Source organism: Gordionus sp. m RMFG-2023, chromosome 4 (assembly GCF_954871325.1).
Source record: "Gordionus sp. m RMFG-2023 chromosome 4, tfGorSpeb1-WG-v2, whole genome shotgun sequence".
NCBI lineage: Eukaryota > Metazoa > Nematomorpha > Gordioida > Chordodea > Parachordodidae > Gordionus > Gordionus sp. m RMFG-2023.
In genome coordinates, this window is record NC_088778.1 from 635,992 (window position 1) to 656,491 (window position 20,500).

At 30.1% G+C, this 20,500-nt stretch overlaps 2 protein-coding genes across 2 annotated transcripts; one reads left to right on the forward strand and one right to left on the reverse strand.

The window, feature by feature from the left end:
* The first annotated feature begins 670 nt into the window (after nucleotides 1-670).
* Nucleotides 671-5,904, forward strand: LOC135928095 (V-type proton ATPase 116 kDa subunit a 1-like). Its single transcript, XM_065464439.1, has 9 exons — nucleotides 671-796; nucleotides 1,005-1,176; nucleotides 1,587-1,729; nucleotides 2,240-2,664; nucleotides 2,992-3,211; nucleotides 3,666-3,758; nucleotides 3,839-3,962; nucleotides 4,636-4,813; nucleotides 5,781-5,904. Exons 1-9 carry the CDS (start codon nucleotides 671-673, stop codon nucleotides 5,872-5,874), a joined length of 1,575 nt encoding a protein of 524 aa, XP_065320511.1. The 3' UTR covers nucleotides 5,875-5,904.
* Nucleotides 5,905-7,824: 1,920 nt separating this feature from the next.
* Nucleotides 7,825-11,129, reverse strand: LOC135928303 (pseudouridylate synthase TRUB2, mitochondrial-like). The gene is made up of 7 exons (XM_065464742.1): nucleotides 10,910-11,129; nucleotides 10,739-10,864; nucleotides 10,519-10,661; nucleotides 10,386-10,467; nucleotides 9,397-9,615; nucleotides 8,256-8,366; nucleotides 7,825-8,120 (listed from the first exon to the last, which is right to left on the reverse strand). Exons 1-7 carry the CDS (start codon nucleotides 11,034-11,036, stop codon nucleotides 7,882-7,884), a joined length of 1,047 nt encoding a protein of 348 aa, XP_065320814.1. The 5' UTR covers nucleotides 11,037-11,129; the 3' UTR covers nucleotides 7,825-7,881.
* Nucleotides 11,130-20,500: the final 9,371 nt, after the last annotated feature.

Genomic DNA, 20,500 nt, shown 5'->3' on the forward strand with positions numbered 1-20,500 from the left:
AACAAAGTGAATTTTCTCTTTTTTTGGGATTTAAAAAAAAATACGTAAAATGTAGCATTCCAATTTTCAAGAAGCGATATATACTAATTCCACAAATAGCTTCCGGTGGCACTAATTTTCTGGAATTTTCGTCCTCTATATTTTAAAATATTAGTATTTCTAGAGATTATTATTACTAACTTAAAAAGATTCTGGGAGAAATCTTGCATAGAAAGTTGATAGCAAAAATAAAAATATCACATTAATTAATCAAAAAAAATGGTGATCAATTTCAAGCATAAAATTATATTTAAAAAAAATTGAACTCAAAGTTAACAGGTCATCCAAGACCCAGCTCCTTTTTAAGATATTGAGCCCATGGAGAAAGAAAGAAAGAAAGAAAGAAAGAAAGAAAGAAAGAAAGAAAGAAAGAAAGAAAGAAAGAAAGAAAGAAAGAAAGAAAGAAAGAAAGAAAGAAAGAAAGAAAGAAAGAAAGAAAGAAAGAAAGAAAGAAAGAAAGAAAGAAAGAAAGAGAAAGAAAGAAAGAAAGAAAGAAAGAAACATAATATAATTTTTATAACTGCTAAATGTATATTAGATATTAACGCGAACTAAAGAACACCGACTTCATCTTTTGTTGAAGGTGTCCAATGATGTTAGGATCAACACTGTGAGGCTGCTGAAATCCAAGATGATTTATCACACCATGAATCATTTCAAGTCTGGTGAAGGAAACATGGGAAAATTCATGGTGGGTGAAGGATGGTGTTCTTTAAAAACTATAGACAAGGTCACCAGCGTTCTCGCCATTCCAAAAGTTACCCATATTTAATCCATTGGGATTTTAGGATTTTAATAACCTAATTTGGGTTTACTTGCTTCAGTTCGCGTGTATATTTTTATTTTTGGATGTATTTTATATTCTTTATTTCTTTTCTTCCTTTCTTTCTTTTCTTCCTTTCTTTCTTTTCTTCCTTTCTTTCTTTTAATTTATTTTTCTTTTAAAAATGAGACTCTTTTTTTAGGAAAACGATTATAGTAATTGTCACATGGTTCATCGGATGACGATAGACGAAAATATGGCTAAGAAAATACGCTATACGCCTCCCACCTACATAATCAACAACGAGTACACCTCTATTTTTCAATCAATCGTTAACGCGTATGGACCCCCAAAATATCTGGAACTGAATCCTGGTAACTCGTAGAATCAAACAAAAATGGAGATTACAGATCTATCGTTTCCCTTACTAACAAATTAATTTGATTCCTATCCACCCTAAAATAATTTACGCTCCCTTTAAGAAATATGTAGGGCCAATTGCTTCTACCCTAGCGGGTATTTAGGGGTCGCGGATCTTATTTTAAAATTTGAATGATCTTCATTATGGGGACAAAGAAAGAATGAATGGCATATGATACTAAATAATTGTCATAAGGCGCAATTTAGATTGTTTTATTATTACAACACCCCACTTCCCCCCTCCCTCACCCCGTGTTTATTTTCATATCGTACACATTAACAATGTTATTAAAACCACCTATCCTTAAACACATCTGATTCTTTTATACGTAATAATTTTCGTGTGTGTGTGTGCATTTTAAAGCCCCTTACCTGATAATAACATTTCCGTTTCTATTCGCGATAATGTTCGGGGACGCTGGGCACGGTCTCATAGTAGCCTTACTAGCCTTTTGCGTGATATTCTTCGATAATTCGTATCCGGTTAATTTCCTCAAAAAAGATGAAGTTTTAAATTTATTCACAATTTTGATGCATTATATAATAATATTGGTAATCGGTCAGAAATGTTCTGGTACAGATCGAACAAATAGGCACCTGTCAAAAAAAAAATTCCCGAATTTTTATAATTTTTTTTAAAAAAAATGCTTTATTAACAAGGGGGAAAGCTTTTAAGAAAATATTGATTTTTTCCACACATAGGTTATCAATCATCACGAAAGAAAGAAAGAAAGGAAGAAAGAAAGAAAGAAAGAAAGAAAGAAAGAAAGAAAGAAAGAAAGAAAGAAAGAAAGAAAGAAAGAAAGAAAGAAAGAAAGAAAGAAAGAAAGAAAGAAAGAAAGAAAGAAAGAAAGAAAGAAAGAAAATGAATGAATGATAATACGCAGCCGCTGTGCATTACTAAGAGAAGTAGTAGGTTTAAATAAAATTTAGATAGATTACTAACCTATCCCCGCTTATCTAAATTTTATTCACCGCCAAATATCATTAATCATTTAAGTAACATGTCAATCATAGGCTGTCAGAATGTTTTACGAAGGCAGGTACCTGATATTATTGATGGGCCTATTTTCCATTTACACTGGCGCCGTGTACAACGATTACTTCTCTAAATCCATAAGTTTTTCCGGTTCTAAGTGGTTGATCTTCAATAAGGATTTTGAGAAATCCATGAATGTTCCAACCCGCAAGATTACTCACAAGTATGATCCTCATCGCGAATTCGCGATCGTTGTTTTAGACCCGGTGGTTACTTACGAGAACGTAAGCGATTTTAAGGATTCCAGGAAAATTCGATCTCCGTACATGTACAGCATGGACCCTATATGGAAGGTAGCCAAAAACGAAATCTCCTTCAATAACTCTTACAAGATGAAGCTCTCCATCATTTTTGGGATCATGCACATGACATTGGGACTATTTCTGGGATTGTGCAATCACATGTAAATTACATATTCTTTATAAATCTAAAATATCTCTTGTAAAGTTTTTTGTTTTGTTTCCTAAACAAATATGTATCTCAAATGTTACCATATTTCAGAGTAAGACAAGCGGAGGGCTTACTTTATGTTGTAAAATTGCCCACAAAAAAGGATAATTCTATCTAAAATGAGCAAAGAAAATTCAACATATTTCTGACTTCAATGTTTTGGGGGGTGGGGGGTGGTACTTAAACTCTTATATTCCAACCCCCCCCCCCCCCCTCTAAAGTGACGAGACTATAGAGTTTCACTAATGCATAAATATTTAAAAATTTCTTTTTTTTGCAGCTACTTTAACGAAAAAATTGACATATACTGCTCTTTCCTGCCACGACTCATATTTTTGATTTCTACGTTTGGGTACTTGGCCATATTGATAGTAGTGAAATGGGTTAAGGTGCTAACGGTAGACTCCAAATGTGCCCCCAGTTTACTCCACAATTTGATCCATATGTACCTTTTTTCTGAGGTTAAGGGGGTATGCGGTGATTTTCTGTTTGATAGACAGGTATATCATTATTTTTGATTGATTAATTTGAGGAAATTATAAAACTTCAAACTTGTAGGCTCGATATCCGACTCAGAAAGATAATATAATAACAAGCCTGAACCAGGCCGGGCCACATGAGCAATTTTAATCGGGTTTGGACCGGCCCATAGTATATGGGCCGGTTTAATAATAAATTTCAAATCCAGGATTAAGGCTTAGTGTTGTTAGACGGCTCGCGATATTTTATCCATAAAAATATCAAGCAGACCACCTGAAGATTTTACTCATAGATGTCTAAAGGTTTGGAAATTTATTAGCGAAATCTAGTGGCTTAGACACTTTTCTTCTGTCTGGCTTAAATATTGAGTTTTTTTAAAAATCGGCTCTAATCAAGCCATTCAACAATACCAGTGAGACTTAGTTATAATTAGACCCTCTAAAGGACTGATAGATTTTTTTTTATATCATTTAGAAAACTCTTCAAGTAGTATTGGTTTTCGTAGCTGTACTGTGTATTCCCTGGTTGCTATTCTCAAAGCCATTCATCTTGTATCTTAATGGTTATGTGAGTATTATTCATACAAAGTTCAATCGTCGTATTATATTGTCATTTTTTTTAAAAAATATTATCTATTATAAATTAAGAAAGGGTCTGAATTATCGGAGTGCATGCTGCACCAAGCTATTTCAACCATCGAATATTGCCTAGAATGTTTGTCCCACACAGCATCCTACCTTAGGCTATGGGCACTGAGTTTAGCTCATTCAGGTTTTATAATAAAAATGAATAATATTTTTATTAATATTATTGGCTTATAGTGTATGCTCTATATTATATTTTAACATTTTATCAGTTAATATGGAAGAATCATATTATACTGGAGAATTTATTTATGAAAAAAAAATAAATGCCAAAAGGTGGATTATAAAACCTATACTCTTCTTTCTTTCTTTCTTTCTTTCTATATAATATATAAATGTTAAGCGTCGATGTGTTATTTTTACAACTTTAAATCTTTTAAATTTAAAAAATCTGATTTTGCCGGAAATAAATTCCATCATGTTTGGAATACCAATTTTATGAATTGTAGATAATTTTTTTGCTGTTAGCATCTGAGTAATTTAAAATTTATATTAAAAAAAATAAGTGGAAATATAAATTTTATTAAGTTTACAAGTTCCATGGAAAAACTGTTTTCAAATTCAGAGGGTAGATATTCCAAACATGGCGGCTTACATTTCTGGTAAGATCAGATTTTTAAATTTAAAAAAAAACGCTCAAAAAAGTGATTTAAAGTTGAAAAAATAACACATTGCCGGGAAAAGCACATTGACGCTAACATATATATATTATAAGAAAGAAAAGTTTAAATTAAACAGGTTTCAAATAGGTAATTGCTTTGAAAAGAGATTTCATTATTTCCAAAAAAAAATAAATAAAGAATTATCCAAAGTTTTGTGGAACATGATATTACGAATGGGATTTTCGTGCCCTCATGGACCCTTGTTCTGTGGAATAAAGATGTACTTCATGTTTTCGATATGGGCGATTCTTACATTCAGCATACTAATCTTGATGGAAGGGCTTTCGGCATTTTTGCACGCATTAAGACTGCATTGGTAAGCATAAATTTTGTATATCCAGCAGGGTTATCTAGATATAAATATGTTATCTGTATTTGTATCTGGATAACTTTTTAGGCGATATATCTGTATCTTTTTACAATTCTGATATTCAGTATCATCGCCCGTACTGAAAAACATTTAAATTTTAAAGAAAACAAGAAAGAATAAGTTATTTAAACTAAAAAATTTTTATAGTGAATATGAAATATATATAATATTTTTGAAATAAGTGTAGAAAAGCTTTAAATGATAATCCAGTGATGGCCGAAGATACGTAACCCACCATCAACTGAATCCAAAAAATCTAATAGATTAGCCTTAGACTAAATCTAGTCTCACGAGAACATATAGAAACAGAGAAAATAGAATTGAACCACTAGAATTAAGGGGAAAATTTTGAAATAATTATAAATAATTTGTAAATAATAATCCAATGATGGCCGATGAATACATAATCCACCATCAGTTGATACAAAAACTAATAGATTAGCCCTAGACCAAATCTTATCTCACGAGAACATATTAGAAACAGAGAAAATAGAATTGAGCCAATAGAATTAAGGGGAAAATTTTGAAATAAGTATAGAAAAGCTGTAAATAATACTCCTATGATGACCGACGAATACATAATCCACCATCAGCTGATCCAAAAAATCTAATAGATTAGCCTTTGATCAAAATCGGTCTCACGAGAACATATTAGAAAGAGAGAAAATAGAATTAAGGGGAAAATTTTGAAATAAATATAGATAAATGATAATCCAATGATGCCGAATCCACCATCAGCTGATCCAAAAGATCTAAAAGATTAGCCCTTGATCCAAATCGGTCCCACGAGAACATACTAGAAACAGAGAAAATAGAAATTGAGCAAAATTGAATTAAGGGGGAAAATTTTCGAAAAACAGTTTTGAGGTTACCATTATATTAACCCTAATTTTCTTTTTCTATATTTTCATAGGGTTGAATTTCAAAGAAAATTTTATGACGGAGGCGGTCGTTTATTCGAGCCCCTATCTTTCGCTAACGTACATTACCCAATCAAAAGGGAGTAGAAAAATTTATCCAATCATTTATTCTCAGCGAGACATGTTTAATTTACTATTTGGGGAAATTTGGACCAATGAAAATATTTCATATTATCCCGGTTTAATTCGAAATAGAATAATGAATTGTTTTTAAAAATTTTATTAAATGTATGAATGATTTTTTTTTTTTTGTAAAAGAAAAATTTTAATAAAAAAAAAAATCCCGATTTAAATCAATCCTCTGGGAAGAATTAAAAATCTGATCGATGAACGTATAATGATACCTAGACTGACGACGCGTTGTTCGTAATAATGCATTCGAGAGGGTCGTTGAATGCAAATCAGCTGGAGCCGCCATTTTGGTAACCCATATAGTAATTATTCTCATGTTAGCCTACCTTCCTTATCATCTCAATGATCGGGCAATTCTTTATTAAAGTTTGCGTCAGATCTTAGGAATGAATTGACCTATCGTTTAAATTTTTTTTAATAATGATACGGGTAACCAAGATGGCGTCCCCAGCTGTTTTTCATTGATGTTACACTTTTAATGAATGGATCATCGGTCTAGGTATTATTATATGTCATTGAATCCGATAAAGGAGAAAGAAATGCCCATATTTGTCTTTTTTTTATGATGTAAAATATCGGATAAAAAAGTATTAACTTTGTCGCCTCAAATTTTATTGTATTCATTTTATCGAAATTGTCGTTAGATTTTAGTTATTGCGATAAAAAATGAATATATGAATTTAAATATATTCATAATAATAAAAAAATTTTTTTTATCTATTAAGGACTCTTGGAAAAAAAAAGACTGCTTCTGTGAGATTACGATTCCTAAAGCTGATAGTGATCCTAGGAGGGGCCAAAATGAGATCATGTTATATTATTAGGAGTTAGAGGATTTTCTAGTAATCTCTCATCAGTTAAACAAGATCTTCTGTATCTGTTATTAGTTTTGTTAACGGGAGAAGAAAAAAAAAATTCGAATTTCAACATAAGGTGTCATTCTTGTCCGATATACACACATGTATATTATAAAAATCATCTTTCCAAATAAGTGTATACTCACAGCAATAGAATATGTAAACTCAATATCACTGAAGGTTATTTTAGCCACTTATATTATAACTGTTCATTTATTCGACTACTTCTATTCAGCATTATATAAAAAATGGACAGATATTAACAGCCGTCACCAAGATGGGCATATAGAGAACCTTAGCTCCCCTTAACATATTTTTTGCGTTTAATAATCTTGAGTTACAATTCGCAATTATTTTTTTTAAAGTATATAACAGAGGCTGGCCGTATTTTAGCTTTTTTTTTAAAAAAATATATTCCGGCCTGGACTACGAAAAAATTTTTTTTTGTAAATACCCGAGCCGGGCCGTACATTTTAGTATTTTAAATCGCCATTGTTACCTATAAAAATTTAAAATAAATATATTTTAAAAAATTCGGAGCTGGGCTTGTAAATATAAAACCTGGAGCAGGCCGAAATCCGGGCCCTGCCGTGAGGTACCTCTGCAGGTCTCTGGTATATAGATATATGTTAGCATCAATATGGTTTTACCGGCAATATGTTATTTTTTCAAATTTAAACCATTTTTAAAAAAAAAATCTGATTTCATCGGATATGTAGTGATAGTTTTCGGGCTAAAGCTTGGTATAGTCGATTCTTTAGCCGGCTAAAAATCGGCCTAAAAGGCTAAAAATATAGTAATTACACAACTATAATCTTCTTGAGCGATTTCAAAAAAACCACTTTTAAAAGATTAATAAAATATAGTTCAATATAATTTTTTAAATATCGAACCTCATTGCAAATGGTATCTCTGCAGGTCACCGTAATTCAATTTTTTTCCCTTATATATTTCTTGTGAAAGTTTAAAAATTTTTTCCTATTTTTCCCAAACATATTTGGGGACACTCGTAATTTTCCTACTTAAGCATAATTACAAACACGAAAAGTGCATGTTTACGATTTAATCATCTCTCGTTAAAATTATAAATTTAATATATTAAATGTCAAGAAGTCAGTCTATTCTCGTGAAAAGAAATGGCACGCTCATCATCCTTCCTTTCGTTCGTAAGACTGAGAACGGGTTGCGAGGTACTAAGCTTTAAACTCTTCAGGAATCGATGCCTCTCTCTGTATTCTTTAATGGCCTGAAGGTAAATTGGCCTTGATACGTTGTGTATATTGTGTATGATGGCCCCTAGATTCCACTCTGCACTCGACAGAGAATGATCAATCGTGAATGGGCCTAAATGATAAATAATCGTGGAAAGAATATATTTAAATCAAACTTCCTATACATTTTATGAGGATAACTATAAATTCAAAAAAACTAATCCAAATGCCTTAAAATGCAAGGAACTGTTTTAAAATTTTTTTTTACCTGACTGAATCCTTCTCATGCTAATGGAATGACTGCAAGATTTAAGATCGGCACCGATATCGTGAATAACTTGGCACAGGTAAGCTGGGAATTCATTCACGGCTGATATTTCTGGGAATAAAAATTTATCTATGTATTTACAAATATATTTAATTCCTACAAGCGACATAAAATACTAGCTAAATATCAAAAATTTACTTATGAAGCATCATCCTAAATAATATCTTTCTAATATTGATAACACATTCTTCGATTACAAAAAAAACTTTGTAGTTATAATGTTTTAAGATATTTAGATGTGTTTTTTTTTTATTAAAAGGAGAATTTTTTTCGTTGAATAAAATTTTGCTAAACGTCAGTATTTTCAAGAAAATCCTGGTGATAGCTGATTGAATTGATGGGCATTCGGTTATATAGAGACTTTGAGCATAAATCTTACCTGAAACCCACCCCACTAAAATACAGACACGAGTTCGAAGGCTCATGATTCAATCCTTTCGAGAAAAATAAAAAAATTTCAATCTCCAAATGATTGGCTGCAAATAGCTAATGGGTGCAGAGCATACCATTTTCGCGAGATATGATAAAAAAATACGAGTGACACTTATCTTCATCATGCAGCCTATTTGGATTTAAGGGGTTATGATAAGAATCTCCGCTATTTCTATTTAGCTGCTGTTCCATTCACGGTTAGACTTACAGAAAAATATTTTATTTAATAAGAGAAGTGTAGAAAAATATTAGGCGAATCTGAAGATCTTTATTGGCTTAATAGAAATTATTTTATAAAAATGTTTTTAATAATGAAAATGAATAGGAAAAAAAAAGGAATTCTTGAAACCTTTTGAACCCCAAATTTTTAAAAAAGGGTTTGGCCGATGTCCAACAAAACCTCGAGAATTTGAAGAGTTCGGATTCTCGGTCCTGTCCTTAACTTTCAATTATGACTCATTTTCTTGTCAGTTATAGATTTTTCTAGAAGATCCTGAAAAATTTTTTCCCGCTTATCTTATATCACACTTATTATCTCTATAGATTGTCGATACGTTATTAACAAATAATATATCTGGATAATCTGTATCGATCCATCAATAGAAAATGTTCCATTAAATTGATTTTAAAAAAAAATCTAAGCCTTTACCTAAGGAAAAATACGGTGGCCTAAATTCGAGTAATTTGATATCGGTTATTATGGGAGGAGATAAGTCTAGTATTGAGTTGAGCAATAGCCCTTTACTGGCCAGGGTATAAGCCGCTTGGGATCGAATGTCGTCTACTCCAGAGTATTTGATCAATTCTCTCCTGTGATTGCATTTGATGATTGACAAGATTCTTTCGAGTTTGGTAAGGCTCACGTGATCTTTGTGATTGGCATTTTTTTTTTAAATTAATTTATTAGGTATTGTCAGAGCTTCGTACCGTGCATCGATATGAGTTAAGATTTGAATTTTGATATTTTATTTATTTTTTAAGTTAAGATTACAAAAAATTCCAATATATCTTTAATAAAGCGTCCAAACTGAACGTTACAATGCAGCGTTTTAAAACCATATTAATAATTTAAAATACAAAACGCAAACGTACTCAATTTAAATGAATGCAATTAAAATGCTTTATTTGCATTTTGAAATGCAGCGATGAAATGTTCAATTTGTGTGCACTATAAGAAGCATATTGGACTCCATTGTTGGCAGATTTACAAATGATGATTAATATATAAAAATTCCTTATCACAAGTCTAGTGTGAAGAGAATCTTAGCAATTTGATAGATTTATGGGGTTAGAAGGATATTTAATAAGCATTTTCTAGTAAATTTCATCTGAATTATATGATTTATATATATACACATATATATATATATACTAAAAATGGCTTTAAAATAATGCCAGGAAAGAAAGGGTTAAATGGTCCAGGTGGGGCTAAGTAAGTAGTATACAAAAAACAACCCTGTGAATATATCCTTTACCTTTCGAAAATAAATTACACTATGATTATTTCTTCATATTTTAAGAGATGTTCTGACTAAATTACCAAATTTATAAATAAAATAGTAAATTCACAAAAAATCTAAACAAGTTTCTTAAAGATGCGCTTTTGTTTTTAAAATAAATTTCTAATAATACTCTTACTAAAAGGTTTTCTTTGAGTAGTTATTCCATTCTGTGTATAATCACTTGTTGCTCTGCCAAATTTTCCAGTACATATATAGACCTTCAAGTATGATAAATAATTAAAGTTTAGGAGTATAATAAAATAATAAACATTTATTGATCGGGTTTTTTTGAAATTAATGATATCATATTTGATTGTATTAATTGCAACCAAATGTAAACCAGACATAAAAGTGTTTGAATTAAATAAATAGGACACACCAATTTCTTCAGGGACATAACGTGCACCGACACCTTTAATTATAATAAATTAATATACCAATATTCTACATATATTATTCCGTTAAAAATAAGATAAACAAAAATAATACTCAATATATGATCTGATAAGTCTATTTTCTCCTTTTTATAGGTTTCCACTTTATTGGTTGTTAAATCAATGTATTCTTTGTAAAATTCCAACTTATTAGGAGGCCTGGGTTCTAATCCATTAAGTTCTAGTATAAATGTTTTTATAAAAATTTAAAATAAATTTGCTATACCATTGGATATCTTGTTTTTTAAGGATGAAACAACATTAGCCATATTCAAATCTGGTGGTTTATATATGCAGAATACACCTTTAAGCAAATTCCAAGCATGAGGTCCATAAGTTAACACTTGCTTCATTCAATTTTTTTATGTTAAAGATACTTAATATAGGATTTGATGACCATATATCCACATTCCTCTGTTATTAATTTGTACTCAAATATTTTTATTAATCTTATATTATTTATTATATTTCATGTTGATGGATAGGTAAAAAAAATTTTCTAGCAGATGCCAGATAGAAATATATATTTTTGACATTATAAAATTAACTAAATCTCCAGCTAGCCCTGGTAATCTATGGTCGTAATATTCTCCCAGATACGATTGGCCCAAATACCCCCCCCCCCCCCCACCAAATAGATATCGCTAGCTAGGCGCTTTAGAAGCTAAAATACAATTTTTAAATTAGGATCAAATTTGAAAAATGGATTCATCTAAGTACCCCTCCCTTCCCCCCAACCACCAAATAGATATCACTAGCTAGGGGCATTAGAGTCTAAAATATAATTTTTAAATTAGCACATAGGCGTAGCCGGGGGGAGGCAAGGCCCTTTCTCCTCTCCCCACTCCCTGACCCCCTAAAAGGCATGCATATATCTTAAACAATAATAAGAAAGAATGTAAAAGTTCATATTTTTTTATAAAACTATTCATCATAATTTATATATTTTTGGAAAAAAGCATTTATATATAAAAACAGTGAACCAAAAATGCTTTTTAAGAAATGGAATATAAGCCAAAGAAAAGTCTTAAGACAAAAGTGAAATGTATTATAATTATTAATAATAGATTCATAAAATTTAAATAATATAATATATCACATATAATTTTTTATAAAGTTAGTAATTTTAATTTATTTATCTTAATAAAAGTAAAATATAATAAAAAACAATTGATAAAATTAAATAAAAAAATTAAAGCACAATACAAACAGTGGAATATTATATGTCGTAGATTTACAGTATATCTAATTTTATCAATTATCATATGACAATCAAGTAATTTTTACCAATATAACGAAATACATATTTTACAGAAAACTATAAAATATTAATAAGGACATCAGAAAATATCTTTTAAAGACATTGTGGATGAGTAATATGAAGATTAATTTTTAATATAATTTTTAATTTAAAATAAATAGATGGCGTTAAATAATTGAATGCAAATTATTGCTATATTTATTATTAAGAGCATTGATTAGTAAAATTTGTTAAAATATTAACTGTAATATATTCTCTAACTGTCAAATATATCTGTAAAAGTGGAATTTTACCTAGTATTTTGTAACTAATTCTATATAATAGAAGAATACAACTATATGCCTACTTACTTTTTATAAATAAATTTCCTATACTTGTTTCGAATAAAATATTACCATGCTTTTATATTAGTGTATACAAGTTATTTATTATATTTTTCATAAACTAATAAAAATATATTTTATATTTTTTGTTCCAGGTTTTTTTTTATTAAAATTAACCTCCTATCTTGTAAAAAATATTTTATGACTATATATAGACTAAGGTAATCCGGTCAAAGGCCAGCCCAACATGGGGTCAGGGGGATGTTTTATTTTAATTTATATTTGATATGTTAATGATATTAATATATTGAAATAAAGACTTACTCTTTCCAAAAAAAATGTGAATACAATATGTTACAATGATTTATTTATAAAATATATTGATTATTTGAAGTGCTTACTTCTCTTGATTTTCATTGGATAGAATATAGTTAGGTTAATATTGATCGGTTTGTTCAACCCAAGTCCGCCTTGTTCGCCCTTCGGGCCGTTGTGGGTTTTAAAAAAATGAAATAAAACGAAGCCAGAGAAAAGTTAAGCTAAACCAAAACGTTGCTATGACAAAAACAATTCAACGAAACATTTAGACAAAAAACTAAGAGACCTAAAACTACGCAACAATACTAAGCCTAAGAAAACGAATCAAAGCCAAGCAAACTCAAAAGGAAAATCTACAAAAACGATTCATTCAACAGAAACACTATTATAATATCGTATAGTAAAAAAAAGGAAATTTAACTTTCAAAAAAATTGTTATACTTTAAGTTAAGTTAAATAAGTAGCAATACATAAAATATAGACTTCAGACTCCTCGATTATTCATATTTCTAAGGGTTGTTATACCATCTGTCTAATACCAATTCTTGTAATTCTCCTATTCATTCCCGTTTCTGGCATATAAAGCATACACTAATGGGATCGTATTCATTTTTATCTTCTAAAGTATTCTTGATTTTTTTTTAAAAAATCTTATACCAAATTCACGATCATAATATCGTGAAAAGTGAATTGTTCTAATAATTTAATATATTATTACATAGTTTTCTTTTTTTAACAATCAATAATGTATAAAGTAGTGTTGTCAAACCGCTCGTTTTGAGCCGATTTTTAAAAACGGCTAACTCCAGAAAATATTACGAAACAAAGAAGAAACAAAGGTCTAGACATACATTATAGAAATTTTTAGACTTAGGCACTATTTTTCTGGCTAAAATATTGAGTTAGCCGTTTTAAAAAATCGGCTACACTGGTATGAACTGTGTCATTATAATTCAATAAAAAAAAATTGATTTCTCAACAGTATAATTGGGTAATTACTATTTTTAGCCGTTATTGCCAATTTTAAGGCAGGTTAAAAAATCGTATAAAGCAAGTTTTAGCCGAAAGCTATCTATTTTGGCCTCGGGGCTTTTCGTAATAAGATTGCAGCTCAAATTTGGGAAAAGAAACTAATATAAATTAGAGCGCCGAAAAGCTAAAGGATTTTTAACGGCAGGAGCCTGAAGATTGTGTTGAATAATCAGCTGATATTTGGCCATTAACCAACTATACTCAACAGTTTATTACACAGAATTTAATTGGACACAGAGTGTTAGCCAAAATTATCATTTTCGAATTTAAATCTAGCTTAAAATCAAATTATAAGTAATACGGGTGCCTTATTTAAATTATCGAATCATCTAAAGGGTTCAAGGTGAGTTTGACATTCACAGGATATTAATAATAGGCGTCTCTAAAATGGGGCAAAAGGGAAATTAGAACAGAAGAGAATAGAATAGAATAGAATAGAACAGAATAGAATAGAAAAAAATGAAAATAATACGCGTCACTAAAATGGCGGCAAAAGTGAAACCATTTTTTTTTTTTTTTAAATATGTAAAGAAATGTCCCAGGTGAAACGAAAGAAAGAATGATCTTCAATATTAAAACTACAATTCATTCATACATGTTTTCCTTTCAGAAGAAATCTGAAATGAGTTATGTAAATGTAAACGACTCTCTTGGTCTCTGCAATTAAATTACACGGTATCAAAATAATTCAAAAAAGGTTAAGTTTTGTTCCATCTGTGTGGAATCAGATTGGAATCAAAGTAATCTTTGATTGATTATGAATGACCAGATTACACATAAATATCTTTTGTAAAACTAAGCCAGAATTGCCATCTTTGTTTCTCTTGTAGGCTTTAGATTTTGATTTTTTTTAAGCCCTCTGTGTAGTTTAATTTTTTCTCTAACATTATTTTTTGTTTTAAATTTCTTTCTTTGAACCTGGTTTCAAGGGATTTTTGTTGAATAATATCATGAAAAGCATTCTCAGTTGCATTTTTATTTCTTTTCGTGATACCCAGCAATAAACACTTTATATCTCGTCACATCGATAATAGAAATTTGAGTCAATTATGTCAAAGGAGAATTAAAACAATTCTACATCTTAATATAATACTCGTTAATGTCATTCAAATATTTTTTAACATGGATAATAAGACAGGTGTAATTATATGTATTTTTTTCAAATAATTACTTTCATAAATAATTAATATGAATTAAAATAATCATCCTTTTTTTAAAAAAATAAAATTATTGAGTTCTAGTTATCGTAAACTCTTAAAAAATATTTTGGTTCGGTTTGGGATAAGATTCTAAAGATTTCCCGATGATTCCATTTTATAAACACTGATCTTGGTATTTGCCTTTGAAGCGCTTAGAATCGGAAGTAGATCTACCATTTTTTTTAAAATGGGGTTAGGATGGGTGGGGGTAGGTCTGGTATCTTCTGTTGGTTGAAACATCTTCTCATCGGATAATCAGAAGAATTCCACCAAGGATTTTAACAAATCTTTTACGGGTTTTAAGATGTGTTTTGGAGATTGCTAGAAATTTTGTCCCATATGATTTATCTTTCCACATCTGTAGATTACCTGGAGACTATTAAGAATATTTTTGGGAGCAGAAATCATCGAGCCCACTTTGTATAGTGAACCGGATAGGACTTTTATCCCACAACAAATACTGCAGATAGAAATTCTGACGTCCCTGTTTCCCAACCTAGTAGGGTTTTCTATCCTAAACGCTTCGCGTTCCTTTTCAAAGGTGAACTGCTTGTAATATTTTTTCTGAAGTTATTTTTTAAAAAATTTTCATATATGATTTATATCTATAAAGTAACAAAATAACTCTTCTCTTCTCTCTCTTCTCTTCTCTTCTCTTCTCTTCTTCTCTTTCTCTCTCTCTTCTCTTCTCTTCTCTTCTCTCTCTCTTCTCTTCTCTTCTCTTCTCTCTCTTCTTTTCTCTTCTCTTCTCTTCTCTTCTCTTCTCTTCTCTTCTCTTCTCTTCTCTATAATGTTATATAATAATATTTCTAACATATCTATCTTATTTCTATTATTTGCCTTTTTAAAATTTGTTTTTTTTGTTGCTTATTTTAAATAATATTTGTATAATGTGAAAACCTAGAATTGAATAAGACGGGTGGATCTCATATAAGTGTAATTATATATGATTGCATGACTGATGGGGTAGGTATGGGCTGTAATTTTCTGATGGAATTGGTATGGCCAAGAAATACCTTTACCAATTATTAAACAAATATGCCATTTTCAGCAGAGGAATTTGCATTTTATATAAAATGATTAAATCCTATGCCATTTATCAAAGATCCGCTAATAAATAAATTATTGGACAATAGAATAAAAGTATTCTTCCCCCAAGCCAACTATCATATTCAAATACCCTAATGCACTCTTTCTTTCAAATGATTGAGCCGAAATTAGTCGACATTTAGCCATTAACCCGACTATTACTCAACAGTTTATAAAATACAGCATTTAATTGGCCATGGAGTCTTAGACTAAAGATTCTACCTTATATAAAATTATTCATATAATTATAATATAAGTAACATGGGTGTCTATTTAAATGATTGAATCATCTACATTGGGATCAAGGTGAGTTTATCAGAAAGGATTTGTTAAAGGTAAAAGACGGCAAAAGGGAAATTAGAATAAAATAGAATAGAATAAAATAAAATAAAATAAAATAAAAACAGAAGAATAGTAAGAAACGAGAAAAGAATACACTTCTCTAAAAGGGCGCCAAAAATGAGATAATTTTATATATGTAAAGAGATGTTTAACTTGGAACGAAGGAAAGAATAATCTTCAGTTGTTAAAACAATAATTCAATACTTTGTTTCCCTTCCAAAACCTGGAACGGCAAAGTTTTGTGAAAATGTTATACAAACTCAGTCTCTGTTTACTAAATTTAATGTCAAGAAAAATAATTCTTGGTTATGTCCCATCTGTGTGATGAATAAAAATTGTATCGATATGAATAGCCAAATTACTCACAAATATCTTTATATTACTAAGCCTGAAATGCCATCATTGTTCTGTTTATATTAGATTTTGATTTTGAATCCCAATGGAGCTTAATTTTCATTTTTCCTAACCTGGTTTAGAAAGATTGGAGATTTTATGAATTTAATCTCAACTGGCATTTTAGTATACTTTGTATCAATTTTTAATAAATGCAATATGTAGATAAATATAAATTCGAATCATGTAAGTCAAAGGTAAATTAAAAAGAATTTTATATCTCATACAAATAAACTCGTTAATGTCAGAACCTATATTGTTTATCAAATTTTTTTTTTACATGGTTTTAAGAAAGATGTAATCGTAAGTATTTTTGATATAATTACTTTTATAAAAAAATTAATATGAACTAAAATAAAATAATCTTTTTCGACTCAAATTTAGACTCTTTATATTTTTAAATTTTTTTTTTATTAAGTTATAGTTTGCCCGCACTCTTAAAAAATATTGGGGTTCGGTTCGGGATAAGTTTTCTAAAGATTCCCAATGATTCTATTTTAGCGTTTAATATTTATCTTAAAAGCTACTCAAAATAGGCACTCTATTTTATCTCTTTTTTTAATTGAACGGGATTGGGTGGTGTGGGGGTAGGTCTGGTATCTTCTGTAGGTTAAAACATTTTTGCTAATTCATAATCAGTAACCCACCAAGAATTCTAAGTAGTTTCTTTTTACGGGTTAAAGTTGTGTTTGGAGATCACTCGAATTTAATCCACATTCGCAACTTTGCGTTTAAATATGAGTTATCTTTCTAAATCCGTAAAAAAACCCCTGAAATATTAAAAATTTGGGAACAAAAATCATCGAACCCACTTTATAAATACTGCAGATGGAAATCATGAAAACTGTGTTTCCAAACCTCTTAATCGAACCCATTTTATATAGTGACCTGCTAAGACTCTGTACAAATACTGCAGACGGAAATTCTGAAGACCCTGTTTTCCAGACAGGTTTTTCAATCCTAAAGCTTATCATTCTTTTCAAAGGTGAACTTCTTATTTCGTTACAATATTTTTCTGAAGTTAATTTTTTTCTAAATTAAATAAAAAAAAATATTGTGACTTTCTATCATTTGTGACGGGCTGCCTGTTAGTATTTCTAAAAAAAAATAATATCGTAACAAAAAAAACTTTGAAATTCACTTTAAATTTATATGGCTCATTTTAGCCCCGGTGATCAGGACTTATCATTTTTAAAGCTACTAATTTCCCGAATATAAAATATATGAATATAATATTTATAAACAAATATTAATTGATAGAAGATATAAATAAATCCAAAATTAAAATTAAATTTTATAAAAACCCTTGAAAATTAATATTATAAATAATTTAAACAAATTAATTAAATTATAAAATTATAGATAAGAAGAGAGCTGAAAAGATGAAACCTCATTCCAATCCACTGAATAAAGAGATTTTTATAAAAATAAATAATAAAAATAGATTTAAATACAGTTTTCATTAAGATATAGATACTTTTAAATATCGATTTAAATAGATAAAATTAAAAGTTAATGATACTTAGGTAAATTGAAAAGCTAACTATATTACAATTATAAAATGAAGGAGACAATATTGACAAATGAGATATAGATGATTATTAATCGATAATTCATATATAAATTAATTTTAATTATTTTGATAATATGTTGTTAAGTCGAATAAACGTAAACAACAATCTAACCGTTGCCGACACCGTAATAGCGGAATACTCTCTTTTTTTGAAGAACGATAAGTTTGCGCAAATTTTCAAGAACGTGATTACGCTAAACCTAACGCTGGGATGGTTAGGGAACCTCGTATACTTCGTAACCAGTTTTAAATTGAAACGGAAACGCCATCATTACATTTACATGTACTACATCCTGATTTTTGACGTGGTGTCATGCGTCAATTATATATTCTGGCCAGTCGTGGATTTCAATAACCTTAGCTTAACCCGTAAATACTGGATCTCATTCTACATGGCGAACATTTTATTTGCCATAGACGGGATTTGCTCCTTCAACGTCAATTACATGACACTCCTTCAAGTGATCGATCGCACTATGGCTATATGCAGGCCATACTGGTACAACACGTATTTTACCTTTAAACGTGTCATGATTATCACTATAGCTATCACATTTTGCAACATTTTAATCGCTATACCATATGCAGTAGGCTCCAAGATACATTTATCTTGTCTGGATCACATCCATCTTGATCGCCAATGGAACTCCCCGGAAATCGAAACGACTCTTATCACGGTTCGACGGAATGCAAGGATACGATATACTATCGCTGGCATATAAAAAGAGGATGGCGGAAAAAATACGATAAAATTGTACTCCTGTTTATGTATCTTTTGCCGGTGATTATCGCCATTATCGGCAATATTACCATGATGGTGGTTCTTTACAGGCGGAACAAAAAGATCCGCCCGCACTTCAGTAGTCTCACCACAAATCTAGCTGACATAAAGAAAAAATCGACAAAAACGAATGAAACTTTGGAAATATCTGTAATGATGATGAACGCGAATGCTAACCGGTCCAAAACTTCCTTGAGATTTTACAAGCTGATAATGGCGCAATGCGTCACCATAATATGTTTTAACATACCCTTTATAACTTATTACTTCTATATCGGATACCTGAAACCATTGAAAAGTATATCTCTGGACTTAAGGCAGGCGCAATTACTCGTGACCACCATGAAATTGAGTTATCCTTTGCTGGGTGTCTATGTCCATCTGTTGTTCGATCCCGATATAACTGTCATCTTTAAAGAAGCATTAGACAGATGGAGGAAAAAAATGATCGTTTTAGTTAGAAGTGTTTGGAATCGATATGCATAGTATAAAAGGTTAGCGTTGTAAAACGACCCGTTTTTAGTTTAATAAACGGCAAACTTCAATATATCATCTCAAAAAAAAAATTTTTACTCCCAGTTCCTGAATTATGTTAACGTCAATCATGTCTTATTTTTTCAACTTTTAATCATTTTTTTTTTGAGTTTAAAAAAAATATCTTAATTTACCGGAAATTCATGCCGCCATGTTTGTAATAAAAATTTTATTTTACCGGAAATGTATGCCGCCATGTTTGTAATATCCTAAGCCCTTAGAATTTCAGAGACAATTTTTTTTTCCACGAACTTTTAAACCTTGGTATGATTTATTATCAGAATTTTTCCGCGTACCTTTTTTTTTAATGCAAATTATGAATGACTCTAAGGTTTTTAAAACAGCAAAACTGTCCTACAATTCAATAGATAAAGTATATTATACCCTTAGAAAACAACTTGATGGCATCTATTAATGACTGCACCAGTCCTATCACTAGAACTTTATTTGGAAAGATCCCTGGGTCAGCACAAATTCGAAAAAGATCGGATCTAAAGACCAAAATAGTCTTATCAAAATCTTAACTTTTGGACATAAAGTCTGCCACAATAGATGTCTAAAGGAAGTGGATGCCAGCGTTTCCTGTCCAGAATATATTTCCTGTAAAATCCGATATTAAAATTTTCGAAACGCGCGATTTTAAAGTTGTAAAAATAACGCGTTGCCGGGAAAATAAAACATATCTGACGATAACGTAAATGCATTCTAATCATACACAGGTTATATGTAAAAAAAAAGGCAAACACTTTTTTTATGTTTTAAATAAATAACACCTATCCTAACCTTAATTAAAATCGTTTATCTAAAATTCTTCAAAATTTTTTTTATTTTTGAATTTCGCGGGTATTTGGATTTTTTGAATTTAGCGGGTATTTTATTTTTTTTTGAATTTCGCGGCTTCTTTTTTTTTTATAAATATAAATGTCTACGTAAGTCCTCTAAAATTATAGAAATTTCTTGATTCTCAGAATA

Excerpts from the sequence above, each read along its gene's own strand:
- LOC135928095 (XM_065464439.1), top strand. The coding sequence starts at position 671 with ATGATTTATCACACCATGAATCATTTCAAGTCTGGTGAAGGAAACATG. Across the intron at positions 3,963-4,635 it reads ACTGAGTTTAGCTCATTCAG|AATTATCCAAAGTTTTGTGG; the intron begins GTTTTATAATAA and ends AAATAAATAAAG. Across the intron at positions 4,814-5,780 it reads CACGCATTAAGACTGCATTG|GGTTGAATTTCAAAGAAAAT; the intron begins GTAAGCATAAAT and ends ATATTTTCATAG.
- LOC135928303 (XM_065464742.1), bottom strand. The coding sequence starts at position 11,036 with ATGAAGCAAGTGTTAACTTATGGACCTCATGCTTGGAATTTGCTTAAA. Across the intron at positions 10,865-10,909 it reads AAAAAACAAGATATCCAATG|AACTTAATGGATTAGAACCC; the intron begins GTATAGCAAATT and ends CATTTATACTAG. Across the intron at positions 8,367-9,396 it reads GCCACCGTATTTTTCCTTAG|AAATATCAGCCGTGAATGAA; the intron begins GTAAAGGCTTAG and ends TTTTATTCCCAG.